Here is a 14,733-nt window from a genome sequence, read left to right as displayed (position 1 = left end):
GTACTGTTCCTCATCCACGTTTTCTTAGCTTCGATAGATACCGGTTATTTACAGGAAAAGCAATTTTAGAATTGCATTTCAACAGGAATCTGATTTTTGTTGGTCAACGAAAGTCACAGCAGATGCTGGAATCTGGCAATTTCTGTTTCAGTTTGAGGATATTAGCCCTGTGAATACTTTAACAGGTTCAAGTTCAAGTTTAATTGTCACTCAGCCATACATGAATACAGGACCTGCTGAAGGGCCTCAGCCCGAAATGTTGACTGTACTCTTTTCCATAGATGCTGCCTGGCCTGCTGAGTTCCTTCAGCAGCTTGTGTGTGTTGCTCAGATTTCCTCTTGTTAGCGTTCCTCCAGGGCCAAGGTGCAAAACATAGCTCCAACAGTCATGCATAGCACAAGGCACATATAGCACATGTAATTATGATAGCAGTAAACAAATGATACAGTCACACAAAAAAATAATAATACACCCAAGTTCCTGAGTATCCTGTTTATTGATGGTGCATGGGATGTTGCTGGCAAGAATGAGCCCTCAGCAATCCGCTCATCGTGTGCTTGTGCGGCCGCAGGTGAACACAATCCAGCTTGCCTTCCACTGAGTGAATACTGGAGAGCAGCACCGATGGGAGGGATGGCATGGACACTGTGCCACACTGCCTCCGGCATCTTATTTAATTTTGGAGTCGTTGTAAATGTGCATTACCCACAATCCACATGTTGTAGAATCAGCAATTCTTTTCAGCACTCTGTTTGTAGATTACAAGCAGTGGTGTTGCCTATTATAAGGAATAAATCATCACTGCACACAAATGTTGCAACATTTCTTCTTCCCTGTAATAATAACTCAGTATTTCGGATATAGCACAATTTGAAAATATCCTATTACTTCTGTCCTTTCCAAGGTCTTCTATGGTCCATACTTTATAATGTCAATGTGATCTAATATACTTCTGTTGTTATCTAGAGTCTTATCTGCACTTTGGCAAATTTCTGCTCATTGGAGAGTTCTTTGTGCCAATCATACAATACATGTGCTTTCCTAAAGTGACCTATAATTGTGATTGTTAGGTTGCTTTTATAAATCAAGCTTATTATCTAACAGCAACAAACAATATGCTGGAGAAACTCAGTGGGTCATGCAGCTTCAGTGGAATGAAAAAATTATGGACATTTTGGATTGAAACTCTGCATCTGGACTGAGAGTGGAGAGGCCTGAGATGGCCAATATAAAAAGAAGACGGGGAGTGGCGAGAAATATTTCTGTGGCAATTGGAGAACTGAGAGTTGTAAGGTGACAGGCATAATCGGGGAGGTGAGCAGGGGTAGAGTTGGAAGACTGTGACAGCTGATTGGTAGAGAAAGAGAGATAAACGAAAAAAAGCAGATAAGGCAAGGTGGGAGGAAGGGGAGTGTGATAATATGAGACAATTGTTGGAGGGATGATGCACCATCAATAACTCTCCAAGACGTGAGGCGAGATATTGGCTTTTATTGACTGGAAGAAAGAACAAGCAGTAATTGACCACCATACTACATCCTGGAGACTGAGGGCAGGGCTCAGGCCTCAATCGCCTTTATACCGGGGTCTGTGGGAGGAGCCACAGGAGCAGTCAGCAGGGGGGCATGTCCAGACAGGTATATGTAGTTCACCACAAGGGAGATGAGCAAAAACACAAAGTACTACCAATGCTGGATTCAGATAAGCAAATGAGGTGAAAATGGGAAGTATTTGGGAGAGATGAATGACAGATAGTTGTGGGGTTGGTGAGTGTCGAATCTGTGTGTGAAGTGTGTGAGTGGAGCCCAGAAGGAGAAGGGAGCAGTATTTGTAAAGGAGGTCTGGGGTGGGGGTGGGGGTGAGGGTGAAAAGGGGGACAAGAAAGGGAGGATCAGAAGATCAGAAGGGGAGAGGAAGGGCAAGGAGGGGTATGTGTTTACCTAAAATTGGAAAGTTGGTTGTATCCAGTGGCATGAATATTGAGTTTTCCAGTTGTAGATACCCTTCCTTTTTCCTTTTTCCCATCACCCCCACCTTACTCCCCCTTCTGATCCTCCTGTCCCCCTTTCTACCCTCCTCCCAAACCCCTTCACCATCTTCATTCCCTTTCCCTCCTAGTTCCATCCACCACTTTGCATACAGCTTTTTGTCCTCCACCCATAGGTTCTAACTGTCGTTCACCTCTCACCAATGGGTCTCATTTTCACCTCCATTACTTATCCGAATCCAGCTCTGGTAGTACTTTGTGTTCCTGCTCATCTCCTTCCAGCAGCTGTCTCCTATTGTCACACTCCCCTTCCTCCCACATTTTCCATCTTTTTTTTTCTCTATTTGTCTGCCCCCATCTATCGTACACCTACCACAGTCTTCCAACTTACCTCCCCCACCCAGCTCCACATGCTTGTCATCATTTACCCCTCCTCAATCGCCTTGGAATCATTCCTCGCCACTCCTCTTTTTCTCAATGCTAGTGATCTGACTTCTACACGCCGTCTTGATGCATGGTTTTAATCCAAAACGTCAACAGTTTCTATCCTCCCACATATGCTGCATGCCCTGCTGAGCTTCTCCAGCACATGGTTTACTGCTACTAATTCCAGCATCTGCAGTCTCGTCTCTTATGTATATCTAACATCTAGATTCTGTGCCAGATGTTTAGCTTTAAGAGTATTTGTTACTTTCCTTCTGATAATTACACTGAATGAATGTAATCCTCAAATCTGTTCAAATCTGTTTTTTGTGGAAAATAGCATAACGGATTGCAAATAAGAGTAATTTAACTTTGTTCTCAGCATTTGTCATCCCTTGATTTTTGTTTGCATTGCATAGATTGCCAAGCTCACAGCCACTATTCAAGATCTTAAGCTGAATTCCCAAAAAGCCAAATCAGCTTTAACTGCAGAGGCAGCACAAAGATCCAAAGAATTGCTGTCCGCAAGAGAAGAGCTTGAGGAGAAATTGTCAGAGACACTGGCAGAGCTCAGTGAGAAAGAAAGGACCATATACAATCTACGTGTGCAAGTGCAGGATGCCAACCTATGGGTGAGAGATGTAGTGCATTACTAGTCTTAATAAGAGCGCATTTGCACAAGAGGTCTGGCAGTCACACAAAAGAGTGCCTGCTTGTCTAGTAATCTAAAAGTAAAAGACTGCAGATACTGAAAAAAAAACAATAAAGTGTTGGAAATATTCAGCAATGCAGGCAACATCTGTGAAGCAAAGTTAATGTTGCAGGCTGATGACTTTCAACAAAGCTGGGGAAAAAACTGAAATAAAGTGTGTTGTTTTAAGTTATGGATAACAGAGAAGGGGTTGAGAGTTAGGAAAAAGAGGAAAACATGAAAGAATTCATGAGGCAGATGGTAGTACCTATTAGAAAAGATGATAGAGGTGTATCTAAAGGAAGAAATTGATAAAATATGAACTATCAGTAGGGAAGGTAGGGGCAGGAGGAAGTGAATGCTGAAAGTGAAAGGTAAAACTGGAATGGCAGATTATCTGCATTGTACTTTAGGATACAAAAGTTTATAGAGTCATAACCATAGAGTTGTGGAGCACTGAAAAGGAGCCTTTAGTTCATCGCATCTGTGCCAACATTTTTGCAATGCCATTTGGGTTTATAAGTTTCTATGCCTCATCTGTCCAAGAATCACTTGTATGTTGTAATTTTATCTTATTCATTTTGTTTAAGAAAGAGTTCCCCTCAAACCCCCTTTAAACCTTCCTTCCTTGCACATTAAGCCTATGCTCTCTTATCTGTGATAGTCCTACAATACTGTAGGACAAAGATTCTGACTATACACTATCCAAAGTCCAAAGTAAATTTATTATCAAAGTGCATACGTTTCACCATATACAACCCTGAGATTCATTTGCTTGTGGACATACTCAAATCTATAGAATAATACCACAACAGAATCAATGAAAGACCATCCAAACTGAGCATTCAACTAGGGTGCAGAGACAACAAACTGAACACAAAAGGAAATAAATAAATAAACAATGGATTTTGAGAACATGAGAAGACAAGTCCAAGAAAGAGAGTTCACACTTCAATGATGGGGCAAGTGAAGCCAGGCTAAGTCATCCCCCCCCCCCCCACCTCCCCAGCCCAAGAGCCTGATGGTTGAGAGGTAGAAACTGTTCCTTAACCTGGAGGTATGAGTCCTCTTCTAATTCTGTATAACTCTATCAGGTCAATCTATACCTCCAAGGAAAATGAGCAGATGGGGTCAAATAGAGGAGGGGAAGAGATGGAGTTGGGAGATGAAACAGGTAGATATTAGGTGGAGGCAGTCAAAAATAAAGGGTAGATAGAACCAGGGGAGGGTGAGGTAGCTTAGTGTGAACACAGACTCCACCAGCACGGGAATCTGATAAGGAAGAAATTAATAATGGGAAAGCATCACACACAAAATGCTGGAGGAACTCAGCAGGTCTGGCAGCATGGAAACTATAAGGGAAGAGGTGAAGGGCAGATAAAACCAGGTGAAGAGAGGTGTGTCCGGAGGGTAAAATATGTGGGTTGTAGGTGGATTTGAGGGCAAGGGGGCAAAAGTGAATGATGGGTGGCTGGGAAGAGGTGTATGGGACCCTCCCAAAATGCAACACCCCAAACTTGTCTGCATTAAATTCCACCTGCTATCAGCCCATTTTCCTAGCTGGTCCAGATTCCACTGCAAGCGCTGATAGACTTCCTCACTGTCCACTACATCCACAAACATCCCATTGATGTGAGAGACAAATGGAAACTCAGGGTCTTGTGGATTGGAAGTTCTGCAAATCAAAAGAATTACCTGTGTTGTTTTACCCCTCCATGCTGTGGATCCTATCATAAACATTGAATGCAAATGCTGAACTGTCTTGACCTAAATACACCATAATTTCAATTTAATTACAGAAAAAAACATAATTTATTTAGGTCTTGTTCATCTTTCTCTCAAAATAAAATTAAGGAAACATATGAACGTAACAAAAATTAATGTTAGAAATTAGTATTTTTATTTTTATTTACTTTTATTTAATTCTGCCTTAATTTTTTGTTTGAAAATATTTTTAAAGAACATGTATTGTTTTAGGAACTATATTGTAGAATGTGATGCTTAAAAAAAAAACATATTTCCCCTTTCAGATAGATGTAAAAGAGTCTGTGGCATTGCTTTGAAAAACAGAATTTATGTCTGGTATCTTGGCACATATCAGTTACTACAAAGGATTCAGAGAGAGTCCATAGAGAAGCTTCTGCTTGCTGTAGTGCACCTAACAGCACCTACCCTCTCGATTTGCGTGCCCATGTGCTGTGATTTAAAACCTGTAGAATCTACCAGTATTCAAATACACATATATCTGACTTCACTTTTCTCTCAGCTGCCACTAATTCGAGCAACTTATTGTGGTATTTGGGCAGATGACCCCAGTAATTTAAATGGGGTCTGTGGCCTTCATTAAAAAGACAAGATATGTGGTTTATTTTTGCTTTATTTTAATTAATATGCAATATATTGTGCTAAATTTTACACATTTTCTTGTGTAGGGGAAGAGAGAGTTTAAAAGAAGCGAGCAGGGACAGTCAGATCATTTTGCGCAACATGGTTCCAAGGAGATATTAGATTGCACAGAGGAAGAGAGGGTTTAAAAGAAACAAGTGGGGGCAGTCAGCACATCACAGTTCCCCATGAGACATTAGTTTGCACACATTTAGGCACTTGGAAAGATCCATTAAAAAGCAGCTAGGTTTAAGCAGAGCAGACATTGTGTCAGTGGGTCAGTGTTAGAGTGGAGAGTTGGGGCTTTGGCTCATCGAGGCTTTTGCAAGGAGAGACATAGGCCATAGGTAGGTTTTTTTTCGTTATTTATTCTTTCTTTCTTATTCCACACTTAAAGCAGTGGGGATGCCAATGCAGGATGGTGGAATGCTCCTGTTGCAGGTTGTAGGAAGGCAGGAAGACAACTGCACCTGCAAAAAGTGCATCCGGCTGCAGTTTTTAACAGACCATGTAAAGGAGTTGAGATGGAACTGGGTGAACTCTGGATCATGTAGGAAGTTGAGGGCTGACAGGACGTAAACAGAGATACTTACACCCAAGGTGCAGGGCCGAGATACATTATCTGGGCAACCATCAGGAGCAGAAAAGGAGATAGGCAACAAGTACAGAGTACCTCTGTGGCTGTTCCCCTCAACCACAGGTATACTGCTTTGAACACTGCTGGGTGGATGACATAGCAGAGGAAAACCACTGTGGTCAGGTCTCTGGCACTGAGTCTGGCATTGTGGCTCAGGGGTGGAAAGAAGTTACCAGCTCTAATGACTGGGGATTCGTTAGTTAGGGGAACAGACAGGAGGTGATGTGGATGACAAAAGGGATTCCTGGATAGTATGTTGCCTCCCAGTTGCAAGGGTCTGGGATATCTTGGATCCAGTCCACAGCATTCTTAAGTGGGAAGGTGAGCAGCCAAAGGTCATAGTCCACGTCAGTACCAATGACAGGAGGGATGATGAGGTCCTGCAAAGCGAGTTCAGAGAATTAGATGCTAAGTTAAAGGACAGGACCTCCATGGTTGTGATCTCAGGATTGCTACTGTGCCAAGTGCTAGTGAGGGCAAAAATAGGAAGGTCATACAGTTTAACATGTGGCTATGGAGATGGTGCAAGGGGTGGGGGTGCTTAAGATTCATGGATCATTGAGTTCTCTTCCAGGGAAGATAGGACATGTAGCAGAAGAGACAGTTTGCACCTGAACTGGAGGGATCTAATACACTGGTGGGAAGGTCTGCTGGTGCTGCAGGTGGTGGGGGGTTAAACTGGAGTTGCTGGGGTTGGGAACCAGAGTGCCAGAACACATAGTGGAGGTGGTTGTGGAGAAAGATGTTAAGCCTACATACTATCAAAAGGTTGAACCTGGTGAGGCTAATGTTCTCAGCTGTGTATATTTCAATGCAAATATTGTAGGAAAGGCAGATGAGCTTACCGCATGGATCAGCAAGTGAAATTATGACATTGTAGCCATTAGTGAGTGAGACTTGGTTGCAGGTGGGGCAGGACTGGCAGCTCAATGTTCAAGGATTCTGTTGTTTTACATTTAACAGAACAGGAGAGATTATGGGGGGTGTCATTACTAGTCAGGGAAAATATCAGAGCAATGCTCAGTCAGGACAGACTGAAGAGATCTCACCTAGTCAGACTTTATGGGTAGAACTGAGGAATAATAAATGTATGAACACATTATTGGGATTATACTATTGACTACCCAGTGGTCCACGGGATCTAGAAAAGCAAATTAGTAGGGAGATCGGAGACTGTTACAAGTAACATAAGGCTGTGATAGTAGGTGATTTTAACTTTCCATATATTGACTTGGACTCCCATACTGTAAAATGGCTGAAAGGGAAAGAGTTTTTCAAATTCGTTCAGTAAAGTTCCCTTAATCAGTACATACTGTAGAAGCCCTAGCTAGAGAAAATGTGATACTAATCTCCTGTTAGGGAACGAGACAGGGCAGGTGACAGAAGTTTGTATAGGGAAACACTTTGCATCTAGTGATCACAATGCCATTTAGTTTCAAATTTATTATGGAAAAAGTTAGGTCTGGTTTGTGGTTTGAGATTCTAAATTTGAGAAAGGCCAATTTTAATGGCCTTAAAAAGGATCTAGTAAGTGTGGATTGGGACAGGTTGATTTGTGGCAAAGGTGTACTTGGTAAGTCGGAGGCCTTCAAAAGTGAAGTTTTCAGAGTAGAGTTTGTATGTTCCTGTCAGAATAAAAGACAAAGATAACAGGTTTATGAAACCTTGGTTTTCATGGGATATTGGGGTCCTGGTTTGAAATGCATAGCAGGTATAGGCAGGTAGGAACAAATGAGGTATTTGTGAAGTATAAGAAACGCAAGAGAACACTTAGGAAAGAAATCAGGAGGCCTTAAAGAAAGCATGTGGTTGCCCTAACAAACAAGGTGAACGAGAATCCTACAGGATTCTACAGATGTGTTAAGAGCAAAAGGATTGCAAGGGACAAAACTGGTCCTCTGGGAGATCAGAATGGTCATCTATGTGTGGAGCCAAAAGAGATGGGGGAGATCTTCAACAGATTTTTTTACATCTGTATTTTCTTGGGAGATAGACACAGAGACTATAAAAATAAGGCAAAGCAGCAGAGAGGTCACGGACCGTGAACAGATTACAAAGGAGAAGTAGTTTCTTGTCTTGAGGCAAATTAAGGTGGATAAATCCTTAGGGCTTGACAAAGTATTGCCTTGGACCTTGTGGGAGGCAAGTGCAGAAATTGCAGGGGCTCTAGCAGAGACATTTAAAACATTCTTAGCCATGGGTGAGGTGCAGGAGGACTGGAAGATAGCCAATATTACTCTGTTGTTTAAGAATAAGCCAGAATATTATAGGCCAGTGAGCCTGATGTTGGAGTTGGGAAAGTTATTTTCAAGTATTCTAAGGGACTGGATATATGAGTATTTGGATAGGTAGGGACTGAACATGGCTTTGTGTGTTAATGTCATGTCTAATCAATCTGAAGGAGATTTTTGAGGAAGTTACCAGCAAGATTGATGAAGACAAGGCAGTGGACATTAGCAAGGCCATTGACAGGGTCCTGCATGGGAGGTTGGTCAAGAAGATTAAGTGGCTTAACATTCAAAAGATTGTAAATTGGATTAGACATTGGCTTTTTGAGAAAAGCTAGAGAGTGGTAGTACATGGTTCCTTCTCTGACTGGAGCCTGTGACTACTGGAGTGCCATAAGGATCAGTGCTGTGTCCATTGTTGTTCCTATCTATGTCAATGACTGGATAATAATCTAGTAAACTGGATCAGCAAATTTGCAGATGACACCAAGTTTGAGAGTGTAGTGGACAGTGAGGAAGACTATCAGAGCTTGCAGCAGAATCTGGACTTGCTAGAAAGATGGGCCAATAGCAGATGGAATTTAATGTGGACAAGTGTGAGATGTTGCATTTTGGGAGGACCAGCCAGGGTTGGTCGTACATGGTGAGGAATGCAGTGAAGCAGAAAGATCAGGGAACACAAGTCCATAATTCCTTGGAAGTAATGTCACAGATAGATAGGGTCACAAAGAAAGTTTTTGGGACATTGGCCTGCATATGTCGATGTATTGTGTACAGGCATTGGGATGTTATGTTGAAATTGTATAAGATATTGGTGAGGCCTAATTTGGAGTGTTGTGTGCAGTTTTGGTCACCTACCTACAGGAAAGATGTAAATAATATTGAAAATGTGCAGAGAAAATTTACAAAGATGTTGCCAGGACTTGAGGACCTGAGTTATAAGGAAATTTTGAATAGGTTGGGACTTTATTCCTGAGAATGTAGAAGATTGAGGGGGGATTTGATGAGGTATTCAAAATTGAGGGGGATAGATAGGCTATATGCAAGCAGGCTTTTTCATTGAGGTTTAATGAGACTACAACCACAGGTTGTGAGTTAGGGGTGAAAAGTGAAAAATTTAAAGGGAACATGAGTGAGAACTTCTTTACTCAGAGGGTTGTGAGCATGTGGAATATGCAGCCAACACAAGTGGTGGATGCAGGTTCAATTTCAACATTTAAGAGAAATTTAGATAGGTACATGAATGGGGGTGGGGGGGATATGGAGGGCTGTGGTCCGGATGTAGGTTGATGGAACGTGATGGGATCGGGCAGATTAATGGTTTGCCATGGACTAGATGGACTAAGGGGCCTGTTCCTATGCTATAGTGTTCTATGACTCTACTCTGTGAATCTATTATTTCAAATAACTTTGATACTTCAGGATTTTAAATTTTTTCTCAACTGTTTCTAAATGTCTTCTATAAGACATTTGAGAATAGTGAAAATGCTTTCTGAGAACATGAATCATCATTAAAGCAATAAGAGCAGTCAACACTTTCCCAACCTCAGTGGTTGGGAAAGTATTGGAATCTATTATTAAGGATGAGGATTTGACATACTTGGAGACTAATGATAAAACAAGTCAATATCAGCAAGGTTTCTGTAAAGGGGAATCTTGCCTGACAAATCTGTTAGAGTTATTCAAGGAAGTAATAAGCAGGGTGGACAAAGGAGAGGCAGTAGATGTCATTTATTTGGATTTTCAGAAGGCATTTGATAAGGTGCCACATATGAGGCTGCTTACAAGATAAAATCCTATGGTGTTACAGGAAAGATACTGGCATGGATAGCAGAAAGGCTGACAGGTAGGAGGCAGTGAGTGGGAATAAAAGGGACCTTTTCTGATTGGCTGCTGGTGAGTAATGATGTTCCTCAGGGGTCAGTATTGGGACGGCTACTTTTCACATGGTTTTTCAGTGCTTTGGATAATGGAATTGATGGCTTTGTGGCAAAGTTTGCGGATGATGCTAAGATAGATGGAGGGGTAGGTAGTGCTGAGGAAACAAGGTGATTGCAGCAGGACTTAGACAAGTTGGAAGAATGGGCAAAAATGTAGCAGATGAAATACAGTGTTGGGAAATGTATGATAATGCATTTGGTAAAATGAACAACAGTGCAGACTATTATCTAAATGGGGAGAAGATTCAAACATCAGAGGTGCAGAGGAACTTGGGAGTCCTCATGCAAAACTCCCAGAAGGTTAATTTACAGTTTGAGTCTGTGGTAAAGAAGGCCAGTGCAATGTTGGCATTTATTTCAAGGAGAACAGAATATATATAGCAAAGAGATAATGCTGAGCCTTTATAAGACACTTGTCAGGCTGCACATGGAGTGTTATCAGTAGTTTTGGGCTCCATATCTCAGAAAGAATGTGTTGTCATTGGAGAGAGTCCAGAGGAGACTGATGAGGATGATACCAGGAATGAAGGGGTTAACATATGAGGAGCGTTTAGCGGTTTTGGACCTGTACTCACTGGAGTTTAGAAGAATGCAGAGGGATCTCATTGAAACCTACCGAATGTTGAAAGGACTAGATAAGGTGGATGTGGAGATGATGTTTCCTGTACAGGAGGTATCCAGAACTAGAGGGCACAGCCTCAAAATTGAGTGGTGACCCTTTAGAACAGAGGTATAGAGGATTTTATTTTTAGCCGGAGGAGTGGTAAATCTGTGGAATGCTCTGCCACAGACAACAGAGGAGATCCAGTCCATGCGAATATTTGGGCTGGAAGTTGATCGTTTCCTGATTGGTTAAGGCATCAAAGGATATGCCAAGAAGGCATGTTTTTGAGGTGAAGTGGGATCTGGGATCAGTGATAATTGAATGGTGAAGCAGATTCGATGGGCTGAATAATCTAATTCTGCTTCTATGTCTTATGGTCTTAAGAACAGTGCCTTAGTTTCTACCAACTGTGTCCTACATACCCCCCATGGAACATATTACAGTACAGCACATACATTGCACTGACCATTTAACTTACTCAAAGATCATTTTAATCTTTCCCTCCCACATATCTCTCTGTTTTCTTTTCATCCATGTGCCATCTGAGAGATTTTAAATGTCCTTAATGTATCTGCCTCTACCACCAACCCAGCAGTGCACTCCAGACACTTCCCATTCTCTGTGTTTTAAAAGAAAACTATCTCTGATATCCCTGCCATAATTTCCTCTAAACCTTTAAACTTATGCACTTTTGTAATAGCCATTCCTGCCAAGGGAAAAAGGCACTATGCATTTGGAGCTACATGGCCGCAAAAGATCAATGCAACCACAGCCTAATACAGGATAACAAAGCGTGTGGGTCAGGCCAAAGTTCATGTAGAATTTCTTTGTGAACATTATCACAGTGTTTGCAAAGTGTGTGTGCAAAGGGGCTGCATGGTCCAGCTTCATCATGACAAATGCACTTGCTGTACTGTATTTTGGGGCAACTGAAGCTATGAAAGGCCCTTCCACAGTTCCATTGAATTTAAGATGTCATTAATGATACTATAATATTTTTCAGTGTTTAACCTTTGTCTTCATCTGTCCTTGTAATGCCTTTTAAGTAATCCTTCTTTATAACAGAGACCCAGAAATTGGAATTCACTCACTTTTTGATGCACTTAATAGGAGTTACAATTTGGTTTTTTGCCAGAAAGGTTGTTATCAGTGGAATGCCCTCTCTTTAAGATATTGCTGTCATGATTTTTTGTCACTTTTATAAAACCATTAGAAGCGAACTGTCAGGTTCATGGATTGTAGCTAGTGCTTGAACTCTAAGGTACTGTCAAATTACATCGAGCCTGCCAGAGAGAGAGATATACTGAGGAGGACTGGAGGGTGGAGGGAAGCTGAGGTAATCTGAAGTGGTGGTGGGAAATTCAGCACGAAGGGATTGGGGCAGTGTTACAGTGTAAGGGGTAATATGTTAGATATGGTATTTTTTGCTGCCTCCTTTCCACCCATCTTCTCCCAGGGAGAAGCCAGAACAGGCCCCGTTGCCACGAGTATGTTACGCATCACAACTGGCAACTGCTGCTTTGATCATTAGGACCCCAAATCTTGACATCTCGTACGGAGATGCTGCAGCCTTTCTTAGTGCTGTCAACCTGCAATATGACACCTAATGTAGTTTGTAAATGTGATGAAGCTTTCTGTCAACATCATCTTTAGAAAATTAGTTAGAAAATGGAAGTGTACCAATGGAGTAAAAGTATTGTTGGCTTAGGAAATCAATCATTTCTACTGTTTACATCTTTTGAATACTAGTTAGTTTTTTTCCGTCTATGGCAGTAGGAAGAAATGCCCCAATTATAACTGGGAATCATTCCCCTTTCCCCACACCATTTAGGCATTTATTCCTTAATACATTCATAAGATCATAAGACATAGGAGCATAAATTAGGCCATTTGTCCCATCAAGTCTGCTCCACCACTCCATCATGGTTGATCCAACATCCCTCTCAACTCCATTCTCCTGCCTTATGCCATAATCTTTGACACTCTGATTAATCAAGAACCTTTTAACCTCCACCTTAAGTATACCCAATGGCTTATCCTGCACAGCCATCTGTGGTAATGTTTCACCACCCTTTGGCTAAATATATCTTTCCTCATCTCTGTTCTAAATGACTGTCTCTCAATTCTGTGGCTGTGCCTCTGGTCCTAGGCTCTGCCCAGTATAGGAAACATCCTCTTCACATCCACTCAGATCTTTCAATAATCAATAAGTTTCAATGAGATCCCTCCTCATTCTTCTAAATTCCAGTGAATACAGGCTCAGATATATCAAAAGTTTCTCATATGTTACCCCTTTTGTTCTTGGGATCATTCTCATGAACATCCTCTGGACACTCTCCAATGCCAGCAGATCTTTTATTAGATAAGAGGCCTGAAACTGCTCACAATATTCCAAATGCAATTTAGCCAATGTATTACAAAGCTTAAAAATTACATCCTTTCTTTTGAATTCTAGTCCTCTCGAAATGAATGCTAACATTGCATTTACTTTCCTTACCACCAACTCAACCTGCAAGTTAATCTTTAGGGAATTCTGCATGAGAACTCACAAGTCCCTCTGATTTTTTAAATTTTCTCCTCATTTAGAACATAGTCCATACCTTTATTCCTTGAGCCAAAGTGCACAACTGCGCACTTCCCTTCATTATATTCCATCTACAACTGCTTTGCCCATTTCCCCAATCTGTCTAGGTCCTTCTGCAGACACTCTGCTTCCACAACACTGCCCATCCCTCCACCTATCTTCATATCATCCACAAATTTGGCCACAAAGCCATTAATTCCTTCATTGACCTATAAGGTGAAAAGAAGTGGTCCTAATCCCTACCCTTGCGGCACACCGCTAGTTACCAGCAGCCAAGCAGAAAAAGCCCCTTTATTCCCATTCTTTGTCTCCTACCTATCAGCCAATCTCAATGCTAATGCCTTTCCTGTAACGCCATGGGCTCTTATTTTGTTAAGCAGCCTCACGTGCGGCACCTTGTCAAAAGTCTCTGAAAACCAAATAAACAACACCCATTGGCTCTACTTTGTCTATCCAGCTTATTATTTTCATAAAGAATTTCAATAGATTTGTCAGGCAAGATCTCCCCTTTAGAAAACCATGCTGACTTTGACCTATTTGATCATGTACCTCCAAGTAACCCAAAACCTCATCCTTAATAATAAACTCCAAAATCTTTCCTACCAGTGAAATTAGGCTAACTGGCTTGTAAATTACTTTCTTCTGCCTCCTTTCCTTCTTGAAGAATGGAGTGACATTTGCAATCTTCTGTCCTCAGGAACTATTCCAGAATCTAATGATTCTTGAAAGATCACTGCTAATGCCTCCACAATCCAAAAATGAAAAATCTATTTTTCAGGAAAACTATTGTCAGCGTGCTTTTTAAATGGGAATGAAAACAGGTGCATGCAAGGAGTAAATACATTCTATACGGGCATTTGTGTGTTAAATGAACTTAATCATGCAAATTAAAGGATAATCATAGGTGAAGGACAAAGAAAGCCATACTGGGTATAACATTTTCTTTTCAGATCAATGGTAAATTAAGGGGCAGACAGTACATAGTTAGTAAATGCTTAAAAAGTACAACTGGCTCTTATTACATTGCTTAATGTAGTAAAATAATAACATTTTTAAAAGCATTGAGCAGACATGTTCTAATTGACTCTGACTTCCCTGGCCACCTATTTATCCTTGTTAGCTGTCCTTTGTACATTTTATCTATTATATCAAAGACCTTCCTCAATAAAATTTCCTGAAACACGTTTCAAAATCGGCATTCAGTAAGGATTTAATGGAGAGTGGATGGATGGTTGTTTGGCTCTGTTCCTTAT

At 41.3% G+C, this 14,733-nt stretch overlaps 1 protein-coding gene across 1 annotated transcript in view; it reads left to right on the top strand.

The window, feature by feature from the left end:
* pmfbp1 (polyamine modulated factor 1 binding protein 1) overlaps positions 1-14,733 on the top strand; it is a 649,032-nt gene that overhangs the window by 326,076 nt on the left and 308,223 nt on the right. Inside the window, exon 12 of the mRNA XM_073070291.1 lies at positions 2,831-3,043. Coding sequence (XP_072926392.1) covers positions 2,831-3,043 — 213 coding nt within the window. The remainder of the gene's footprint in view (positions 1-2,830; positions 3,044-14,733) is intronic.

This window comes from Hemitrygon akajei, chromosome 17 (genome assembly GCF_048418815.1).
Source record: "Hemitrygon akajei chromosome 17, sHemAka1.3, whole genome shotgun sequence".
Taxonomy (NCBI): Eukaryota; Metazoa; Chordata; class Chondrichthyes; order Myliobatiformes; family Dasyatidae; genus Hemitrygon; species Hemitrygon akajei.
The sequence above is the reverse complement of the archived record's forward strand: the minus strand, read 5'-3'. Positions and strand labels throughout refer to the sequence as shown.